Source organism: Nomascus leucogenys, chromosome 4, assembly GCF_006542625.1.
Source record: "Nomascus leucogenys isolate Asia chromosome 4, Asia_NLE_v1, whole genome shotgun sequence".
Classification (NCBI taxonomy): domain Eukaryota; kingdom Metazoa; phylum Chordata; class Mammalia; order Primates; family Hylobatidae; genus Nomascus; species Nomascus leucogenys.
Genome location: NC_044384.1, coordinates 108,536,502 through 108,559,575, shown reverse-complemented (window position 1 = coordinate 108,559,575; position 23,074 = coordinate 108,536,502). Strand labels below are relative to the sequence as shown.

Below are 23,074 nucleotides of genomic sequence, written 5' to 3'. Positions count from 1 at the left end.
ACAAGATCTGATGCCTTTATAAGGCGGAGTTTCCCTGCACAAGCTCTCTCTCTCTTTGCCTGCTGCCATCCATGTAAGATGTGACTTGCTCTTCCTTGCGTTCTGCCACAATTGTGAGGCCTCCTCAGCTATGTGGAATTCTAGGTCCATTAAACCTCTTTCTTTGGTAAATTGCCCAGTCTTGGGTATGTCTTTATCAGCAGCATGAAAACAGACTAATATAGGGAGTGAATATTTGCTGAACAATAAGGTAAGTTACCTCAGCCCCCTTCAAATGCTTCTGTGGGCCCCACCAATGACTTCCATTTGCTTCTTATTGGCTGTTCCTTTTTGCAAGGGAGGTTGTGAAATATATAACTTTTTGGCCAAGTATACTGCTGCCCCTTGAAATATAGGAGTTAAGTAAATGAGAAGAGAGAATGTAAACTGGATGCTAACATTCTCTGCTGCAAAAGAAGTTTTTTCTCATTCGTCATTCTTGGACTCAATAAATGTTTTTGAAAGTTTACCATGAGCAAAGTCCTGACCTGGATGTTGTAACTTATATGAGCACATTACATGGTTGCAGGAATCGAGGGAGTTAGGCTGGGCTGGGATGATGGTTCTTATCTGTCAGATGAGGAACCTGAAGCCAGTGGAGAGGAAGTGGCTTTGCTGAGGACCCATGCTTTGTGAGTGGTAGATTCAGTTTTGAACCTCAGTCTTCTCTGTCTCATTCCTTTATTCAGAAGCATTTATCAAGTAGCTACTTGGTACCAGGAAGATGGAGACAGAAGGCCCAGAATGGTCCTTTCCTCTAGGAAGTGAGAGTCACAGGAGATAATATTTGCAACAGAGAAACTTCAGGGGCATGCTGTGCTGGACCTTCAAGATGGAGAGGACTGGTGCAGGGAGCTATGTCAGGTTGGAAATAGGAATGTGTCAAGAAAAGGCTTTGAGATGGAGGAAACTGCCCTGAAGGAGGTTTATGAGTATGTAAAAGGCTTGAAGAGGTAATAAGAGGTCAAACCTTGAAGGAGTCTGAAAGCTATGCTGCTGAGGAATTTGCACTTAATCCTGAGAGTTATGTGGAACAGGTCAGTGGCAGGCCTATGTTTACGTTGTGGCGGTAATGTGCAGGATGGATTGGAAAGAGCAAAAGTAGAGCCTGAGATGCTAGTTGAATTTCTGAGAGTACTGTAAGTGATGACAAAAGTTTGAGCCAAAGAACTGGCCGTGAGGAGGAGAAAGATTCCAGAATCATTTAGAAAGGCCATTTGGATATGGGAGCCAAGGAAGAGGAATTGCTTAGTTCAGCAGTTCTCAGCCCTGGCTATGCTTAAAAAATATAAAGACACTCAAGCCTTGGAAATTTTGATTCAGTGAGTCTGGAATGGAGCTAGACATGGAATCTTATTAGAGAGTGGGCCTGTTGGGAAGCTGCCTGGGGTACCAGTTTATAAGAAACCCTAAAACGTCCTTAGAGCAAGTTGGAAATCTCCTGCTAACTGGTGAAAGATGGACTCACTCCTAATGAACCTGGAGCACCCTGTCATGAAAAATAATAAAATATTTCTCTCCAGCACCAACCTGTCCCAGTGGAGTGAGTTGAGTATTTCCTACTTGCAAGGTCTGCAGTGTAACCAGAGGCTCTGCCAACAACCTGGGAGCGGCCAACCACCAGTCAACCAAAATTTGGAAAGTAACAAAACATGAAGTGTTGGTTCCTAGAAGGGAGGGATTTACTGGTTATCTAAATTTAAAACCCTTTAGTATAGCTTCCAAGAAGTTGCCTGGTTCAGAAAAAAAAAATTACAAGGTGGAACTGAAGAGGAATGGAGTGTGCAATCTTAAATAGAGTGGTCAGGGAAGGCTTCACTGAAGAGCTGACACTTGGGCAAAGACCCGAAGGAGGTGAGGGAGCAAGCCATGGGGATATCTGGGGCATTCTAGGGAGAGGGATAACAAGTGCAAAGGTCCTGAGGTGGGATCATGCCTGTAATATGCAAGGAACAATAAGAAGGTGAGTGTGTCCTGGAGCACAGTGAGAGAGAGTGTGCAGAGATAATGTTACAGAAGCAATGAGGGCCAAAGTGTGAAAGGACTTGTAGGCCCCTGTAAGATGTGGCATGTTACACTGCAGGAGATGTGAAGCCTCTGGTAGGTTTTGAGCAGAGAAATGACAAAAATCTGATTTATGACTCTTTTCAAGTAATTCGTCTTAAAAGTAATTTTATTCATGTTATTAGGATGGACCGGGATATGCTGTAACAACAAACAATTCTTTACAGCTTAGCCATGTTCTCGTGTGACATTTTATTTGGCTGGGCTAGATCCTGCAGCAGCTTTTCCCAAGTGTGTTCCATGAGTCATCGGAGCTGCTGCTTTGGAAAACAGTTCTGCTTCCAGTAATCCTGGAAATACTGGGCACTCTCTTCCTGTCTAAGTTAGTGATTTGAGACCATCATTAAAAATATGTAAAATTGGAATAGAATAGAAAAGTCAGAGTGCATCACATGAAGTAATGTTTTATAAAACATTCTTTTAGTTACATTTATAAATATATGTTTAATATACATCTTGTGTGGAGTCACAGTCAGAAAATGAGATTCAGAAGATCACAGCGTCTCCCTAAACATCTAAATAAAACCCTGAATGGTTTGTACTGTCCTCCTCCCTCTTCCCTCATTTCCCAACCAGGGCTCAAACTCTCTGTCCTTTCAGTACTCCGTATGCACAGACAAGCTGCAGTTTGCAGTGCTACATCCTGCCTCCTGTTCCTGCCATATCAAGTCTTCCTCTTTGTTTCATGTTCTGGCAAATAGACTTGGATTTGCTAAACTGTTTACTGGCTATCAGGTCTCAGGAAAGTTACTTCATCTCCCTAATCCTGACTTTCCTCATTTGCAAAAGTTTTCCTTTTAGGATCATTTGTGGTTATTAAATGAAATAATGTACAGAAAGCATCTGGAATGTTAAGGACTGAATACTTTCCCTTCATCTGTTCCTCCTGCCCATACACACATACACAATTTAAGGGGACTCTCTGGATCTTTGCTTCCCTTTAGAAGCACTGCCATCAGTAATAACCTCAGATCATTCTGGGGCAGGTGACTGCTGGGAAGATGCCTGTCTTCATCTAGTTAATAATGCTTCCTGTTAGTTTCAGTATTGGAGGCTAATTTTTCAGCCTGGCCCCCAAATTCTCTCAGGGCACCCTACTGCTGACTCTGCCTCGCCTCCATCCATTGTCCACAGGCTCTTAAGAATCCTGGGGTCCAAACATTGGGCCACTGGGGGACACAAGTCATAAAGACGTCTGGGGACTGGTCGATGGTCACCCAGCTGTTAATACTGGGGCTAGCCCTGATTTTGGGACCACAGAACCCCTAAGCCCAGGACATTCCCCAAGGAAGAAGGGATAGACTCTCAGGTCTTGCTCTGACTGTGCCTTCGTTGGCAGTAGGTGACTCAGGGGACACAAAGGCACTGTCTGTGCATCCAAAGCAGAGAGGTATCGGCCACTTCAGTGACTTTAACAGTGATTAGTTCTCAAGGACAAAAACTCTTCATTGTTAATTAACTTAGTGGTCAACGGATTTTCCTTCCAAATCCTCTTGGGGACTGAACTCAAACAGCGAAGAAGTGACAGTAAAAAAAGACTTTGTCTTTCTGACAAGCGACAGTAAAGAAAAAGACTTGTCCTGCTTGGCAGGAGAGGGTGGCAGTTTGGGTAACACTCAGCCATATTGCCGAGTTGCAGCGAACTCACCAAGCACCCTCACACCTTAGAGGCGTCCCTCACCGTCCAGCCTTGGCGCATCACCCGTCAGGCGGGCAGGCAGGGCGTAGACCTTTCCTTCCTAGCACCTGGGCCCCTACTCCAGAAGACTGCGGCTGGCCGAGCCCCCGGCAGGGCTTTTATTGTGAAGGGAGCTCCCCCCTCCCGCGCTTTCGGGGGAATGGGGAAGCTGGGCCGGGACGCGAGGCAGGGACTTTGCAAACTCTGCAAAAGTCCCCAGTAGACCGCAGAGGCTCGCGGCCGCGGGTGGGCTCCCGCAGATCCCCGTAGATCTCAGTAGATCCGGCGTGTATTCCCCACCCTCGGAGTATCCCGGTGTGCAGCGATCTCCCGAGAGTTGGCGCGGGGCCACTTGGCTGCAGGGAAGGTGTGCACCTTCAGTCCGGGAAACCCGCCCCAGCGGAGTAACCGCGCATCCTGGGAAGCCTGGCGAGCCAAGGCGCCGGGGACGGCCAAGGGGAGGCGGGATGAGTCTGCGAGCCGGCTGAGCGCGCCGAGGAGCCGGCCGGGGCACCGCCGCGGACATGGTAGGACTCGCGGGAAGGAACGCGCGAGCGGAGGGTGGGGCGATCACCCGGACAGGTGGCTGCAGGCAGCGCGCAGCGGCCCTGGGCGCGCGCAGCCTGCGCGGCCTCCCGAGGCCGGAGTTGTTCCCCGAAAGTTGCGTGGGGCGGCGGCGACTTTCATTTCTGCACCAGAACTGGGGGCAATTGGCTTTCTTGCCGCTCTTGGTGGGGCGGACCGTAATAAGGGGGCTTTTATTACGAATCTGCACACCTTGACCGAACTGTAACCCACTCGCAACTCTGTGCAATCTTCATGCAATCCACAGAGCAGGGAGAGGGGAGCGTTCCCTGGGGAACCCACGGCAGCCTCTGATGAGATGCTTTTGAAGTCATTTTAATACTCTCCAAAGTTCATGTGAATTTTATACTATCTTCTCTAATTTAGCTGTGTATTGATATTAAAAAAATGTCCTAACGTTTATTAACATTGAGTTAAATTGGCTCTAGTAAAGTTCCAATCCACCTCCCTCTACCTCCCCTACGGGAGGACTGTTGGGCAGATGTGGATGCACTGGTGGGTCTGGGAAGTCACGATGAAATCAGGGTCTTGTGGACGTGGCCCTTCCATTGATCAACCTCACAGACACTAACAGGCAGAAAAGAAAAACCCATTGAGAATGTGGCCCAGGCGGCTTAGCTAAAGGACACATGCAACCCCAGGAAAGGGGCGTCCCTCAGGCCGGGCCGCTGGTTAGTTGCTCTGCTTCTCCTGCAGCAGAAAACCCCTGCAACCCCAACTGGGCTCCTGCAGTTCACTGGGCTCCCCTGTCTGCTTCCATGCCTGCTCACCTCTTCCCTTCCCTTCCAAGCTCACAGAGCGCAGATCGGAACCCACTGGAGATGCTTCGTGGGGAGTTTCGCTGGGCCTGGAGTTTAGAAGGCTGTCTAGGGACTGCGCTGTAGGCTGGAGGGTCTCTGTGAGAACAGCTCCTTTGTGTATAGGGGGGCCTGGCAGGTGGCTGGAACAGAGGTGGAGGGCTGGTCATCAGGAGCTGGGGGCTCAGGGAAGGGTACCTTTGAGGCTAGGGGTGTGTGTATGTTTCACCCCTCCTAACACCTATCCAGCTTCAGGTTTTTTCTCAAAGCTGCTAAGAGAAGGAAATGGTGGAATCTTAAGCTTCAAAAGGGGGAATGATTGGGGGTACAGGATGTGAAACGAAGTGTGGAGATATCCTATTACAAATTCTCTGTTTAGGAGCAAGAGTGTTGCCAGAACTCAGGCCACAGCCATCCACCCCAAGGGGCATTAGCAGGCTGGAGTCTCCTGGCTTTAAAGGCAAATGTAGCAGACGCTCTGTGGTCTGCAGCTGAAGCAGAGTGCCTGGAGGAGAGATGGTACCTGCCTTCTGCTCAGGCTGCCTAGGGGAACATTGGTGTGTTTGCCCCACTGCCAGCGCAAGCTTCCTGTTCTGTGAGTCGTTGCAGCTTCCCGGTTTCACGTCCCTGGCTCTGGGTTCTGGTATTGTGTTAGGAAGGGGACTTGTGTCAACATTTCACTGTCTCAGGGTTCACTTGCAGAGAGGGGCCTGTTGGGCATCCTGTGGCAGTGAAATGGCCTTGGAGATCTGAAGGCTGTCCTTTGCTTCTCCATCTGAATGAAGGGTCTTGAGGTCCAGAGACCACAGGGCAGCCTGGCACTGGCTAGAAGCAGCATGGGAGGAGACAGGGGGCTAGGAATCCTTTGAGGACCTTAGTTTCCTCTTCTGTAAAATGAGAGATTGGACTAGATGTTATTCAAGGTGCCATTTAGCTCCAAAAATGGGTGATATGTGAATAATTTTGAGATTGGATCTCAATTCTAGTGTTGAGCTATGCTTAGCATGAACAACTAAAAGGGTGTGGGGAAGAAGTGGTTCTCAGCCCTGACTCAGGCTGCCCCCATCCCCCAGCCCAAATCCAGATGAAACCCAGACCAAGGGATGTTTTCAGGCTCTGCAAGTGAGCCCAGTGTGCTGCCAGGGCTGAGAACCACAGGGCAAGAAGGCTGAGAGAATGGGGGAAAGTTGGGGCTCAAAGCTACACTTCCCAAGATATCCCTATGTCCATAGAGTGGTCATTCCTTGAGATAGTCCTAAAATAGTTTTTGGGAAATGATAGATGCTATATCATTTCCCATTATATGATATCACATATGTCATATGCTATATCTCTTTGAGGGTCCTTCCATAGAGTATCGTCTTTTAATTCATTACACTGAGATTTGAACTTGCCCAGCTTGTTTGAATATGGTATCCTTATTCAGTATTTCCCTAATGCCATCGTGTTATTGATCCAAGGTACGTATGATGGGAAACTCTGGGTTAGAAGTATACAAATAAAAGTCTAGAATCCTTAAATGTCTTTTTGAAAACAAGAAAAAAGAAGGAAAAGAGCATTGAGCTGCAGCATCTGTGGGGGCATTTTTGGTTATCCTGAGGGGTCGGGGTCATTGCCATGGCTTGGTGTGTATTTTTCTATAGCTAAGATTGGAACACTTGTCAGTTTCTTTCCTTGCGGTGGTGGTGGGAGGTTTGGTGTTTGCCAAGGACTCTGCACTTGATGAAAAATATTGATAGAATCAGATATATATGTGTTGGGTTAAAAATTAAAAAAGAAAAATATTGATAGAGAAAGTTGAAACTATTACTGCCAATTAAAAAAATGTTTTCCTCCTGATTTTTGAGAAAAAATACACAACTTCTACAGGAACCACGATTATCATTTTGGCATATTTCCTATTCTCTTTGAGTATTATTTTAAAGAGCTGAGATTTCACCACACATGCAATTTTGCAGTCTGATTTGTTTTACTTCAGTTTATATCAAAGCACGTTTCCATGTCTACATCTCTAGAAAAATCTTTTATAACCATACATTTAATGCTCAGTACCGTGATTTTGATAATCATCTCCCCGTTTTTGGACATTTAGGTCACTTCAGGATTGGGGCTGATTTCAGTGGCATGTGGCCAGCTTCTCATTATCCATGGAAATGAGGACCTGAGTGCCCAGCTAAGTGGAAATTAGAAAAATTCACAAGAACGAATTGCTCTGGCCTCTTTCTCTACCCAAGATTTTACTGTAACTACCCTCCCAGGGCCCAGCGTGCTGTGGGAGGAGTTTCCTCTTGCCTGTATTCACTCTGTGCTGTGGGCAGGTCATCAGGCAGGCAGCAGCGGGGGAAATGGAGTCCCAGGGGAGCCCACACGGGCCAGTCCTCCTTGGGAGAACCAAGAGCTAAAATCGCTGGAGGTTAAGACTCAGAGAAGGAGCTGAGGCTGGAAAAGGGATGTGGCCTCTTTAGGGTCACTTAGAGCCGGGCTAGGGCTCTTGTCTCCTAGTTCTCCCCCCTCCACTCCCCATGTAGGTCCTGTCACAGTCACTACAGCCCCATCATAGACTTGAGGGATGTGATGTGGCTTGGAGTGGCAGAGGAAAGGCCCGGGGTTTGCAGTCAGAATGGAGTTTGTGCTGGGCTAGGTTACCGTGTGGCTCTGGGTAAGCGCTGCCTTGCTCTGAACCTCAGTCCCTTATCTGTACAACGAGTCATTGTGAGGAGCAAATGGAGTCATGGAGGTGAAAATACTTGGTGTCTCAAAGGTGCTGTAAGATTGGGGGCTTTACAAAGGACCCACAAAAATAGGTTTGCTTTTTGTTAGGGTCTAAAACAAATGGTAAGGAAGTCACAGGTGCCTTTCATTCAATACCAGTCAAGGGGATGCTTCTGGGACTCTTCTCTAAGTAAGGATCTAGTATAGATGGAATTTATCCTCAAGTAGTTTTCTTGCTTCTTTAAGTCTCTCTTCTCATCAGGCAGGAAAACCCAGCCTGCAGATGTTGGTCCAGTCTGTCTCCCATGCGCCTCCTTGCAGAACACTGCTGACTGGATGAGAATGTAGCTCCCCAAACAGCCGCAGGTCCTTGGAATCTACTGCTGGGGTCCCCTCCTTGAGTCCCTCTGCACTAAATGAGTCCCAGATGTTATCGGGCTTAGCTGAAGAAGAGGTTAAACTGGTATTGGAACCTTGAAATGCAGCCCATGGAGCCTGTGGGAAATTTGATCCCCTCTCTCTTCTGGGGTACAGCCCTTACTTGCAGCTCCTGCTGCATACCTGACCCCTGCTTTGTGCAGGGCTGGGCAGGGAGCAGAGTGTTTTAAAGAATCCACTGGCCCCAACCATACCAAACAGGGGTTGGTCCAAAAAACAGGGATGTAGAGGGTGGTGGGAACAGGCCTCACAAAGAAATGAATTCCTTGGTTGTTTCAGGGACTAGTGAGAGAAACATGCTTCAGCTTGGCCTCAAAGATGCCGACAAATCCCTCCAATAGGTCTGGGAGGTCCGATATCCACTCCCCACCTAAGGTACTAGTAGAGACACAGAGTGCATCAGTTTTCTTTGAGGCATGGTTGCTGTGAGTCACCTGGGGCTGTCTTTGCTTGGATCATCTTGTGATGTGACTGCTAAAGTGTTTCTGCCTAGGGAGTTTAGGGCGTGATCCCTTCATTTTCTGGATGCGTCTGCACAGGACTGTGTATGAAGGACCACTTGGCCTGAGATTGAGGATGAGAGGGAGCCATGATTGTGGGAAAACCCCAAGCCGCCCTTCTTTATGTGGATTTCATTTCCTATCTCTCTCTCTCTCTTTCTCTCTCTCTCTCACACACACACACACGCTCACTCTCACACATCACACATATACACACACACTGTGCACGTGCACACACACTCACGCATGCACACATACTCTTGGGAGTAGCCTGGGATCTGGTCCTATTCCCCAGAGTCCAGCCTGTGGCTCCAGAACTGCCAGCTGAGCGGAAGATGGAAAGTGCTTTATAATAGCATCTGGTGAATCCTGGGGTCAAGGAGGCTAAGAGTGGAAGGGAAGCAGGATGAGGGCTGATGTGAACGGTGAGGAAACAGCAGGAGTGTAACTGAAATGCAGATTCAGTCACTCACCACTTGTAGAGTCCAATTAACAAAAGCAAGGTTTAGTATAAAGAAAGTGACTTTATTCTAAAGCTTAGCTTAGGGGAAGAGGTACAGGCTCCTGCCTTTAAGGGTACCACTTTGCTTTAGAGCAGAAAGCAGGATCCTTTAAATGAATACTTGGCATGAATGGCATGCAGGGGAGTGAGCAAGCAGGTGGGGGTCTCCGTGACTTGCTTTGGTGCCTTATCTACCAGGGAGCTGAGCTAGCACCATCATAGGCAGAGCTAGGTTGTAAGGTCATCGTTGTCTTGAGATACTCTCCAGGTGGGAGAGAGTTTTGGAGTGGGCACACTTTAGGTTGTAAATTGACTGTTATCTCTCGAGGCAAGCTCCTGGTGGAAGGGTAGCTCAGGCTCTGGAGCTTCTAAGTAAGCTCATAGTTAGATAAGCTTTCCATGTAGGGAGTGTTTGGTGAAGGGAAGGTAGAGCTTCTAACTGCATTTCTAAAGAGCTAAGTAGGAAGCAAGGATTGAGGGAAAAGGAGGAAGGGAGAAGAAAAAATAATTAAAAAAAACTTATTCTCTTTGTCTTAGAAAAATGAGGGTACTCGGTTATAGGGGCCTCACTCTGATTTCTAGGCCTTCACGAGTTCTGAAGGAATGGGTGTCTCCATGGGCAGGGACTGAGTCTTACTCCCAAGTGACTTTGGAATTCCTGAGTGGCATATCAAGAAGGCCACAAATGGAGGATTCACATTCAATGTGTAAATGCTCCCTCTGTCTCCCTGCTGTCTTGTCATTCATTCATTCATCCATTCATTTATAAAATGTCTGCTTTAAGCCAGATATTGTGTAGGGCAGAAAATAGAAAAATAAAAAATACATACCCTGCTTCTGAGGAGTACACAGTTTATTGAGGCTGCCTGTGCATACGTGTGTGTGTGGGCGGTGGGGGGTGGGGTGCGGAGACAGGGGAGCAGGTGGTAGGTGGTAGTTTCAGGGGAGAGGGAAGCACAAGGAAATGCTTCAGCCCTGTGGGCCAAATGTTCTGCTGAAGATATAGAGAAAGGATAGACCCAACCTGAGGAGTGAGTGGGGCAGAGGGAGGCTCCAGGACAGGGAGTATCTGAGGAGGATCTGGATTCCGTCAAGGGAAGAAATGAGAAGCCAGTGTACATCTGTTAGAATAGTTAAAAAGTGAAGCAAAACACCCTGACAACCTCAAGTATTGGTCAGGATGCCAGCAACAGGAACTCTCATACATGAAAGTGGGAAACACAGTAGAAAGCAGTTTGTTAGTTTTTTATAAAGTTAAACATACAGTTAACATATATCCCAGCAATCCCATTCCTGTGTATTTATGCAGGAGGAATGAAAACACATGTCTACAAAAAAATCTGATGCAAATGTTTATAATAGCTTTACTTATAATTGCCCCAAACTGGAAACAACCCAAATGTTGCTCAACTGTAATTGGATAAACTGTGGTATGTCCATACGGTGGACTACTCCTCAGCAATAGAAAAGAACCATAGATCCATGCAACAATGTGGAGGGATGTCAAAGGCATTATGCTGAGTGGGAGAAACCAATCCTACTGGGTTACATACGGTGGTATTCCTTTTATATGACATTCTAGAAAGGGCAAAACTACAGGGATGGAAAACAGATCAGCGGTTGCAGGGGTTAGGGGTGGAGAGGCTGTGATTACAAAGGGGCAGCACAAAGGAAAATTCTGGAGTGATGGAACTGTTGTGTCCTGACTGTGGTGGTGGACATGCAAATCTAATACATGTGTTAAAACTCATAGAATGATACAGAAAAGTTTCAGTTTTACTGTATGTAAATTAAAACATATATATATATATATATATATATATATATATAAACAAAAAGAAGAGGGAAAGGCATTCTAGCAGAAGGAATAGCAGGTGCAAAACCCCTGGAGGCAAAAATGAGCTGTTAAAAGTTGGCTGGGAAGGAGCCGGGCTGGGACCACAGGGGAACCTCCTGGAGATGGGGCTGGGGCCAGGGCCTGGCTCTTGGATGTGGGTGCTCTCCCCACCAGCTAGGGGTTTGTGTTATTGTCCCTAGGGTAGAGGGGGCAATGGAAGGGCTTTTGAGCTTGGAGAGGTGGGATTGTGTTTGCATTTTAGAGAGCAGTTTTGGAGGCTGAGAAGAAGGAGTGTGATCCAGGGGTCCAGGATAGAGGTATGGATTCTGTAGCAGGCCAGAGGAACAGGTAGGAGGATGTTTGGGCAGGAGAACCTCCAGCCCTTGGTAATCTCAGATGTGGAGGCTGAGAGCAGGTCAGGAGTGACTCCAGGTTCTTGTTCAGGCAACTGGATGTATGGGTCTCTGTCGGACTTCCTCCTTTCTCTTCATTTTCATTTAAATTTAGCTTTTGGTGTTTCTTTTCTAGTCACACTTAGAAATTGTTAGGAATAATGCTCAAAATCCTAAGGAAATTGAACACTCAAACAAAGGATTCTTAACAAAGCAATTTTACTTCTGTGCAGAGGGGTGCCTCCTTGGCCAGTTGCCATGAGAGCACACCTGAGCAAAGGGGCATGAGAGCCTTTATTCCTGATGCAAGTCCTGCCCCTGTACCCTTTCCTCATTGGCCAGGGTCGGGTCATACAATCTAAACTAATCCTGGTTGGCTAAACCTTTGATTTTTTTTAGATAGGGTGGGCACATAAAAGAAAGTGGAGAGGAAGGGGAAGGGGTGTCTGTAATGAGTTAGAAAGTTAGTCCTCTTTCCAAATAAGGAAAGGAATGCGAGCTGGTTCTGATAAAGCCTGGTACTGTGGCATGCCTGGGCATCTAACAAAGGCAAAAATGAAAAAAAGGAGGAAAAAACGGCGGGAGGGGGTACTATGAATTAAAGAATAAAAGATTGATCAGATTATTTCAAGAGAAACCTCATCATATCCCACAAAATGATCATATATAGAAGTAACTTAACAATGATACTAATCATTTTAATTCTATAAAATCACTCATGTTATATTCTTAAGAGCAATGGTGAAATGTTGGATACCTCTCCTTTAATCCTTTGAATTGATTTTGTACATATTGCCTTGATAATCACAAGAGTAGGATAGAGAGAGGCTGGATATGGTGGCTCACACCTGTAATCCCAGCACTTTGGAAGGCTGAGGTGGACGGATCACCTGAGGTCAGGAGTTTGAGACCAGCCTGGCCAACATGGTGAAACCGCATCTCTACTAAAAATACAAAAATTAGCTGGGCATGGTGGTGGGCGCCTGTAGTCCCAGCTGCTCGGGAAGCTGAGGCAGGAGAATCCCTTGAATCCAGGAGGCAGAGGCTGCAGTGAGCTGAGATTGAGCCACTGCACTCCAGCCTCGGTGACAGAGCAAGACTCTAGCTCAAAAAAAAAAAAGGGATGGGGGTAGGATAGAGAGAATTCCAACAATAATTGTGTGTACAGGTTTATTTATGTCCCCCAAGCCATCTTGCCTGTGGTCCCTGATGCTCTCCTCCAGCCGGTGTAGACACCTGGCTCCCTTCCTTCTGGCCTCCAGCCCAGCTGACCACCACGGCTGGAGAGTGGGTAGGGGCTGTGGCTGCTGCATCCTTCCTAGCCCAACTTTTCCGCCTGCCATGGGCTTGGATTTCTGCTAAGTGGCCGCGGGAAGGGGCTGTATCACATGCTGTTTACTTGTGGGCAGTTTTTGTTTGGCTTTTGAGGGTGTTTGCTTGCAATGAGCAAACAGCCTCTTCCAGAACCAGCTGGAGGATTCAAATCCTCCCATCTTGGGGCAGGAGGTTCATGGTTCTATAAGAGCCAGGTTGGGTAGGGATTTTTCCAGAAATGCCATCAGCCAAAGAACCGGTCAAAGACCGTAGAGGGGATAAGACTAGAAGAGAGAAAGGGAGAGAAAAACGAGAAGAGTCAGACCCAGAAACACAGGGACGCGAGATGAAGAGAGTAAGGCACAGAGACAAACGAGACCAGCTCTGTGGAGAACCCTTCACGTCTAGGCATGGTGCTGAGCCAGGCAGGTGCCCCTTTCAGCTTGTGAGCATGCCATGCAGCGGGGCTCCCGGGCTGCATGGGGCACACTCTTCTGAGCTGGGTTTCGTCAATGTTGTTGCCCTTTGGCAGAGCAGTGCTGTTTTCTGCTGGCCTGGATGGACTGAGGGCTGACTGCCACTGCCTCACTGTGCTTCACATGCTCCAGGGCTGTCCCTAATGTCAGCTCTGTGCTCCTGCTGGGGAGGCATTATCAGCAGGACAAACCCAATGGTTCCACTGGCCAGTCTTGCTTCTAGCCAGACTGGCTTTGCAGCAGTGTTGTGAGGTGACTTTCAATGCACTGGGCACTAGGAAATTCTCAAGATATTCTGGCAAGGATTTAAAAAGTAACTGTAGTGCTGTTAAATGCTTGGTGACATCTTTGAGATGGGAAGGGAAGACCCAAATACGATCAAACCATAACATTAGTGGGCCCTAATTTCAAAAAGTGCAGGAGCCGCAGTCCCTTTCATTCTTATCTACAAAGGAGATGAATGAACTGCAGCCCAGGGATAATGTGATAACTCTTACTGGCCAGGTGGAAGGAAAGGGGGAGATGTCGATAGGGGGAGAGGGTTGCAGGGAGGAGCAAGGAACACATTTCCTACAGAGCCTGGGAAAAGGTGCATTAATGGATGGGGTGGGTCCTCACATTTGCTTTCTGTCTCCAGGTCTGTGCAATCTCTTTCTTCTAGGTGTCCCATTCTGTCTGTCTGGACTTCCCTTTTAGGGTTCAGAATGCCGTTGATCTTTCTTTTTGGTGAATGTAGAGTTGATGTAGGATTCTCAGAATCTTGTTCTTTTGAATATTGCCACTGCTTCTTTTCCTGACCTAATTATAGGGGAACGTTTTCCTCAATTTTCCTTTTGGGCCTGTTAGGGTTTTGCAGCTCTCTTGTTTTATCTCTGTCTTTTGTAAATTGTAAGAGCAATACTTGTTTATGATGGAAAATCCTACCTGCCTTCTTTTGGGTCTCTTTGGAGGAATCTGTGTGTGGTGCTCCCAGCATTAGACTCACAGCATGGACAGGTGCACCTGCTGGGAGGTCTGCATGGTCAAGAGTCCCTGTGCAGGGCCAGGTGTGTTGGCTCATGCTTGTAATTCCAGCACTTTGGGAGGCTGAGGAGGGAGGATCCCTTGAGTTCAGGAGTTCAAGACCAGCCTGGGCAACATAGGGAGACCCTATCTCTACAAAAGTTTAAAAAGGTGTGTGCCTATAGTCCCAGCTACTTAAGAGGCTGAGGTGGGAGGATTGCTTGGGCCCAGGAGGTCGAGGGTGCAGTGAGCTATGATCATGCCACTGCACTCCAGCCTAGGTGACAGAGTGAGACCCCGTCTCAAAAAAAAAAAAAAAGGGTCCCTATGCATACACCCTTGGGGATCACTCCCAACCAGCTTCTCAGAGTGCTGCTCTCTGCCTGCTTCTGGGACAGCAGCAGTGGTTGTCTGTGGTAGAAGAAGGGAGGACAAAGGAAACCCACATTTACTAAGTTTTTTTATCAGAGAGGCATCTGCCTGCTATGTGCCCGGCCTCCATTTGAGCATTGAGATGAGAATGAGCATGCTCTATACCCTAGGCCCCTCGGGAATTCCGAGTCTTGGGGAGGATGGGGGGCAGCCTACTTGTCTACTTAATGACAGTTCATTGACTGCATCCCAGATGGAAAGCTCTGAGTCCCAGGTGTGATGTTCTGAGAGTCCCAGGTGTGATGTTCTGAGTCCTGGCAGTGTTGTTCTGTGTTCCAGGCATGTTGTTTTGCGGGCCAGGTGTGTTGGTCTGTCAGCTAGGTGTCACTCTTTTTTATTAATGAGGAAACTAAGGCTCAGAGGAACCAAATGCTTTGCCTGAGCTCTTGTGGCTGGGAAATGGTGGGGTAAGGGGCCGGACCCAAACCTGAATGAGCTCGAGGCCTGTGCCTGGGGGAACTATGGACAAGTATGCAAATGATGGGTGCGGTTATCTCACTCTTTTCACCCCAGCCGGTTGGGAGGAGGTCTGGGGGCCCCTGAAGTCCCTTGGACCTGTCTGTGTGGAAGCAGTGGGGGTGGGGGCCAGGCAAGGCCACTGGCTGGGGAAAGTTCTTTTAAGGATGTCATCTGAGGTCTTGGGAGTCTCCTGGGGGCTTCTCTTCTATCAGTCTCCTTTTCCTTCTTTCTTTTGTTCTTTCTTATTTTTCGTAGAGACAAGGTCTCACTTTGTTGCCCAGGCTGGTCTCAAACTCCTGGCCTCAAGTGATTCTTCCCTTTCAGCCCCCTAAAGTGTTGGGATTACAGGCATAAGCCACTGCGCCTGGCTAATCAGTCTTTTTCTTGCTGTTGTCTCTGCTATTCATACCCTCTACAGAGTCACACAGATATACACACACACACATCTACCCACTCCATGCACTTAGATACATTATTCACACACTCACACATAAACCACATGCTTACATTGATATTCACAGTGTCACAGTGAAATACACACCCACACACTGGTAATCTTGCATACACACACACACCCTCACACGCTTGCATAGCCACAGAGCAGTTGCAGAGGTGCTGCCTGGGCTCTGAAGCAGAGGTGTTTGATGGAGTACGGGGGCTGGAGCCAGGCTCAAGCTGTGTCCAGACTATGGTGGGGGCTGCGATCATGCTGCCTGGGTGCCTGGGCCCAGCAGAGGTGGAGGCTGCAGGCAGTTTGAGGGCTGGAGGCTGTAACGGCCAGTGAATGGGCCATTTGGATGTCTGTGCCTGTGCTGGAAGGAGAGTGAGTGGGACACACAGGGTTCTTTCTCAAGGACAGAGTGGCTCTGTTGTCTGTCCACATAGAGGATCAGTGTGTGCCTCCTGGGGGACCTGGACCCCAGCTCAGGGACTGGCTGCTGGCAGGGTTGCTTCCTGGATAGCACGGGTGCTCATTCCCAGCCTCCCTGCATGCCTGGCTAGTCTGCAGGCTCTGGACCTAGTCGGCTCTTACAGTTACTCTCCACATTCTGGCCCCCCACCCCCACTCCTCTGCCCAAGATCCTGTTGCAACTACAAAGATGCTATTGTATTCCTTTCTTTCAGAACATTCTCCTCTGAAACTCTAGTTAAAATCCCCTCATCTCCCTTTAGGCTGACTGGGCAGGGATGCCTTGTGTAGTCACTTCACTGGGAGTCTGGAGAGGCTCCTGGCTCCTGGTTCACACTCACTTCCCTCCCTGGCGGTGGCTGAGTTTAGACTGTAATTGTCGTAATATCTTACTCGGTGTGGTTTTAAAGCATGAGGGGTTCAGAGGGTGAGCTGTAATCAGAACTGAATTCAAACCCTGACCACCTTGGGCATGTCAGTGAACCTTTAACCTCTCAGCCTCGGTTTCCCTTGGCAATACCAGGGCCTCCCTGTGGGAATGTATGCTCAATGCTTTGATGAGCATAAGGCACTTTGCGTAATAGTCAGCACATAGTCAGTGCTCAGTTAATGGGAGCTGTGATTAGATTGTCCTTGGATGACAGACAGGCCTGGAGGCACAGCAAGGCCTGGACTTCTAGAACTGTCAGGAGGATCCTTCAGTGCAACAAGAGGATTAGGAGTGGGGGATACCTTAGACTTTGGCTTCCCTCAGAAGGAGTTTGGGATGTATGCCAAAGAGGCGCTGCCTTTGCCTCATCCCTGGGGATCCATCCCTATGACGGTGAACTGGAATCAGAGGAAGGGGAAAGGGACGCCTAGTTCAAGAGTTCTTGATCTGGGGTCCAAGCATGTAATAAAAACTTCAGCCGAATTAAACTTAAAAGGGTTTAATTGAGCAGTGAATGATTCGCAAATCGGGCAGCTGCCAGAATCACAGCAGATTCACAAAGACTCCAGGGGTGCCTCGTGGTCAGAACAAATTTATAGACAAAAAAGGTAAAGTGACGTACAGGAATCGGAAGTAGGTACAGAAACAGTGAGATTGGTTACAGCTTGGCGTTTGCCTTATTTGAGCAGTCTGAACATTCAGCAGTCTATGAGTGGTTGAAGTATAGCCACTGGGATTGGTGAACACTCAGCCATTGTTACTGCCGCATACTATTAAGTTAGGTTTTTAATTCTGTCTGACTATTAAGCTAGGTTACAGTTTATCCACAGGGACTCAAATACACAAGTACGGAGTCCTTCTCTGGCCATATTTAGTTTGCTTTAATGCATGGAATTCAGGGGAGCACTAGGTTAAAGAAAGTTACATCTTTATTTTCACTCATCTCTAAACTGGAATTCATTGTTTCTTCGATAATGAATGTAGTCACCAGCCACAGTAGTGTTGGCAGACCTGTGACTTTGTCACCAAGAGAAGTCACAGATATTTTATGTAATGACAGTAGAAGCAGACACTTTGAAATATAGTTTTTATTCATCACTGCTTTGAAAGTGCATTTGTTATTAGGTATACTGATAGATGTTGGTTTTTAATGTGTTAATAAAGAAGCACGTGTAGGATTATATCACACATTTGTTTTTTAGAAGATCTGGATAATTATTTCAGTGTAATTGATTATCTTGGTAACCCTGTATTTTTCATTTTATACAATAAAAAACGCATCTTGAGAAGGATCTTCAGCTTCACCAGGTGGCCAGAAGGGTCTTTGGTGTTAAAAAGATGCAGAACCCATGCCTCTGCGTAGATATTCATCAATGTGATCTGTTTCTGGGGGAGTGACAGAAGCCCCCTTTGCCTAAAAGCATCTTTCCCCAGCCTCTACTCCACGGCCATTAAAAAATAATCTTTTAAGAAATTAAAACCTGATGTGTGCCAGGCACTGTGCTGGGTGTTGGAAGATAATTTCCCCTCAGTAATAATAACATATTGTATTTACAACATACTGTATTATGTCATTGTAGCATAACAACACAATAACAACAATGCCCAAAGCATTGGACTTTGTAGCTTTCTCATTCATTATCTCCTGGAATCCTCATCCTTTAAATGTTAAGACTATTGTATGAGACCCGTTTTAGAGATCCATAAATAAAGGTTCAGTGAATCTGAGTCATGGCCAAGTCATGCAGTTCATAAATATGAAGGACTTCCAGGTGGGCCCTCCAGCCACAAATGTGATGCTTTTTCCACTCAATCAACCTGAAAATTCTCACACTTGGACTTAGCCCTTGCATTTTGATATCTAGTCGTTGGAAATTTTTTGCTAAAAATAAATATCCTTGGAAATTAGTTTGTTGCATCAAGCGTGGTCCCAAGGGTCTGGGTCTCAGGGGCATCTTGTATAGATAGAGGAGAAGAAAGGGCAATACTAGAGAAGGGGCCCTGGGAAGGAACTAGGTCTGGATTTGGGGAGGCCTGGGCAGAGGACAACCCCAGGGGAGGCATGGAGGCAGGAGCCGGGCCTAGGGGGATGGGGAAGGCCAATGCTGGGGAGGAAGTACTGATAAGGAGGGCAAGCTCTGAAGCCCAATTTGACTGTCTTTGCTCCCCAATTTTGCTTGGGGAGCCTCCAAGACACATGCATAGAGGCTCAGCCTCAGTCTTCTAAGCAGCATCTCCATGAGAGGGCTGAGGGAACCTCCATTTCTGGAGGCCTCCGATGCAGTTTTCTGCTTGAGACTGGGCCGAGAGGGCATGCGGTAGACAAGCAGAGCATTTTCTTTGTGCCATGGACACAGAGACCTGTTCCTCTTCTCTGAATCCAAGAGGGTCCATCAGACACTGCCAGGCACTTCTCTTGTCTTTGACTGAGAAGTCAGAGACTTGCTAATTAGGCTTTCTCCTTAATTCTTGGAAGGCAGCAGCCCTGATGCATATCATTTCCCCTGACAGCATCCAACACAGAGTAGATGTGGAGGATGCGGGCAACAGATGTTTCAATTTGTTGTTAGCCTCCTACATCTTATATTTAAATATCTCCAGAGTTGTCCAACAGAACTTTCTGAGATGATGGAAATGTTCTATCCTGTGCTGTCCAACATAGTAGCCACTACTTGCAGGTGGCAACTGAACACCTGAAATGTGGCCAGTACAACCAGGAATGGAAATTTTTAAATTTTAATTAATTCAAATGTAAATAGTCACATGTGGCTAGTGGCTCTCATATTGGACATTGTAGCCCTGGACCAAGAGATATGAATTGAAGTGCAGATGGAGGCCAGGCTGCTAGCATAAGTGAAGGAAGTGGGCTGGGTGTAACGAAAACAAATCCACCTGTGTTTTGTTTTTTCAGGTTTAATTGAGCTGTAGTCAGAGAAGTGTTCATCTTCTATAAGAAAAACGATAAGGCAAATGAGATGCCAAAGGCAACTGTCCTTCTTCCTTGGTGTTGGGAGACAATAGGGAGTAGTGAGGCCTGTGGTGAACTTCAGGGAGCATGTCATTGAAAGAGAGCGCCATACTCTACACCAGCCATGTAGGGACCTGGGCCCAAAGTGTAACTAGAACTTCCCCTTTTTCAAGGGAAGCTGGAAATCTGAATTTTTATGTGAAATATCCTGGATTTTAAATACTGGTTCAAATTTGTTTAAAACACTACAGGCCAAACAAAACACATCTGCAGGCCAGATTTTGTCTGTGGGTCCCGGTTTATAAACTCTCCTCTAGGTCTAATCCTGTACGAATCTCTACCACCTCCTGGAGAGTGGGGGGGATGTCTGGTGAAGAGTGAGGTGGATTCTGTCCTGAAGTGTTCCTAATTGGCTTGGCCTCCCCTGTTGTCATGTGTTTGGTCAAAAGAGAGGAGACGTGCACAGGGAAGGCACAGACCTGCTCCCTTCCGCTTCTTCTCTGAGGCTGCATCTTGGCCTCTGAGCAGCCAGGGAGCAGAAATCTCTGGAAGGTTGGAAAGGTATAGCCCAGAAAGAAAATTACTTTATTTTTCAGCAGCAATCCCCACTCCCTCTTGATCCCAGCCCCACTCCCAGATCTGAGAGCAAAATGTGTGGCTGTTAATACAAAGGCAGCCAGAGAAAATTTCCAACAAATGACAGGGTCTCCAAAATTCCTTCTGGCCTGTGGTGTTCCCACACTGGCGCTCTTGTGAGCTGGAACAAAATGCTAATTCAGCTGTGGATGTGGAGAGGGCTCCTGGGGCCAGCAGGGCTGCAAAGCCCCAACGTATAATCAACGTGGAGACTGGACCAGGGCAACCAGCAAACGGGGGGACATAAGGGACACTCCGTTGACATTCCTGCCATGGGGCTCTTCCTCTCAGCACAGTGCCAGGATCCCTGCCATGGAGTTGATCCCATGGGCGTTGCTAGAAAATTACCATCGTGGTAATAGCAACAATCCTAATGACAGTTAACATTGACTGAACTTAACTGCACGTCAGGCTCTGTTTTGAATGCTTTATCTACAACACCTCATGTAACTCTCATAGTGTTTAGTAGAGTGATTTTATTTTTATGATTGACAAGTCACATTCTTTTCCAATCAGAATGTCACCACCGTAAGCGGGCTTTTGTCTCTTTTGCTCATGATGTTTCTCTTCTGCCTGGAACAGTGCTTGGCTCAGGAAATACCTGCTTAATGAACTAATGAATGGACCACCCTATGAAGGAGGTACTAGGTGCTATTATGACCCCCATTGTACAGATGAGGAGATCAAGGCCCAAGGTCACACAGCAAGAACACAGTGGAGTTGAGATCAATGCCCACAGTGGAGTTGGGATCAATAGCCCATGTGTTATTTGTAGCTATGCTAGGCTGGTGATGGCAGGAGGCCACGGGGACCTGGCCATCTCCCCTCTAGGCCCAGAGATGAAACTTGTCAAATAGTTTGGGGACTGGAGAAAGGTCATGGTCCTGTGGTCAGGGACTGAGGGGTGCTCCTTGTGACCATTTGGGTGTGGGATACTCAGGTCCTGGCTCAGCATGTGCCCTGTGGACTGTGGGTCATCCACACTGAGCCTCAGGACTTGTGGTCTCCTTGGAGAATGTGCACAAACTCTGAGAGGCCATTTGTCTTTCTGATGACAAGTAGGTCACTCTGTCCCTGGAGCAGAGAGCTGGCAGCTCCATGTGCTAAGGGCCCTGTGCAGAACTGCACATCCCACGCTCCCTTCACAGGCTGAGCAGTTTCAGAGCTGAGGCTGGAACCTGGGCTGGAATCATGTCCAGGCCGAGGGGCCCTGTGATGAGCAACCCCACCAGCCACTGTTCCTCATTTGGGACAGGAGATGAATAATTTTTTCTTCCTGCCCACCCTCTACCCTCTGCTACCTGCACCTTAGGTGACATCTGCAACTCCCTTTCAGAGAGTCAGAGGAACACAGTTTTGTGTGTGAAGTGTCTGGGGTTGAGTTTCCGGGTCTGAGGGTGAGAAGGCCCTCAGTAAGTCTTGCTGATCTCACCTCTGGCCTCTGCTCCCTGCTCTTCGGAGCTCCCTTTTGGCCTGACTTTCTGTGTTTCAAGTGTGAGGTATTACATGTTCAAGCTACTACTTTCACATGCATGAGAGAGACAGAGAGAGAGAGAAAGAGAGAGGTCTGGGATCCATAGAGATGGGGAGAATCATCTTCAGATTGGAAAACAACACGTGCACATTCTTTTTCAAAGGTGTATCTCCCAGGGGCCTCTCCTCCATGGGCTGTTCTGGCCCTCACCGGGTGCGGATTCTTCCCTCCTCAGCTGTACCTGGAATAACAGCTGCACGATGGAGGAGTTCTCCTCCTCTTCTTCCCCCTCATAGCTTATGTTTATTGAGCATCTATTGTGGGTCTAGAATAATTGTAAGCATTTGACAGTTATCTCACTTAATTAGCATAATGGCCCTATAAGGTTGTGTCTTAGGTTGGCTTCCTCCAGAAGGAGACCTTGAGACCAGGATTCCAGTGCAAACAGTTTATCTGGAAGACGTCACCAGAAGACAGCAGTAGGGAGGGAGGAAGTGAGACAGGGAAGGCAGCCAGTGCAGGGTGCATGAAAGGGCAGGTTCCTGCTGGGGACTTCTGGGGCTCGGTCCTGCTGGGAACTTCTGGGAGACCGTGAGGAATATGTCACTCCTAGGAGTTGTCCTCCCCCACAGGTAAAGAGGATGTAGTCTTTATTTGCCAATTCCTGTCTGCCATAGGTTGAGGGCTGCTCCTCGGGGTATTGGCGTCCCAGCAGACACACTGCTGCTGACCACTTCTGAAGTCCTTTAAGTGGTCTGGGACATCGCCTTGCTGTCCACTGTATGGAGGACACTGGTTGTGATGAGCTCCAACACTGCAGAAGACGCAGCCAGGAGAACTCCTAATGGAAGGATTCTCCACCCAAGAGCTGGTTGGATGAAGGGTCAGCTTTTGTGGAATATTCTGGGGGCCTCATATCCGAGAACCAGGAGAGGCTGCAGGAGAAGAGGTGGTGGGGGCAGGGCAAGCGATGGAGACGCACTCAGGACTGGACCTCCTGGCAGAGTTCGTGGCTGGTAGGTGTGTCTAGGGCAGACCTGGAGCTCAGCTCCTTAGCCCAGTTTGCCCTTTGCTGTAGCTTGTTCTTAGTGGGGTAATGTTAATAATGGGAGCGACCACCTTTGAACAGTTACTATGTCCCTGCGACTTCTATAGAATTGTATACACATTAACTCATTAAACACTCATATCAACCCATGAGGCGGGTGCTAAGCCTTCCACCATTTTAGAAATTAGTGAAGAGCTAGGACACCCAAGACAGGTGTCTCAGCAGGACTGTGTGGCGGGCAGGGGAGGGGGTCTCTGTCTCTGCCTCCTGCTATGACAGATGGCCCTGTGTGGGTGGTCCTCTCCTCCTGGTGGCTCTTCCTCCCACCTGCTCACTCCCACTCCCTGTGACCTTAGATGCTAACCTAGGGTTTTCTGGTGC

The 23,074-nt window shown here is 47.8% G+C and overlaps 1 protein-coding gene across 1 annotated transcript in view; it reads left to right on the top strand.

The window, feature by feature from the left end:
• Positions 1 to 3,929: 3,929 nt before the first annotated feature.
• GASK1A (golgi associated kinase 1A) overlaps positions 3,930 to 23,074 on the top strand; it is a 75,113-nt gene continuing 55,968 nt past the window's right edge. Inside the window, exon 1 of the mRNA XM_003256926.2 lies at positions 3,930 to 4,308. Coding sequence (XP_003256974.2) covers positions 4,306 to 4,308 — 3 coding nt within the window. The 5' untranslated portion in view covers positions 3,930 to 4,305. The remainder of the gene's footprint in view (positions 4,309 to 23,074) is intronic.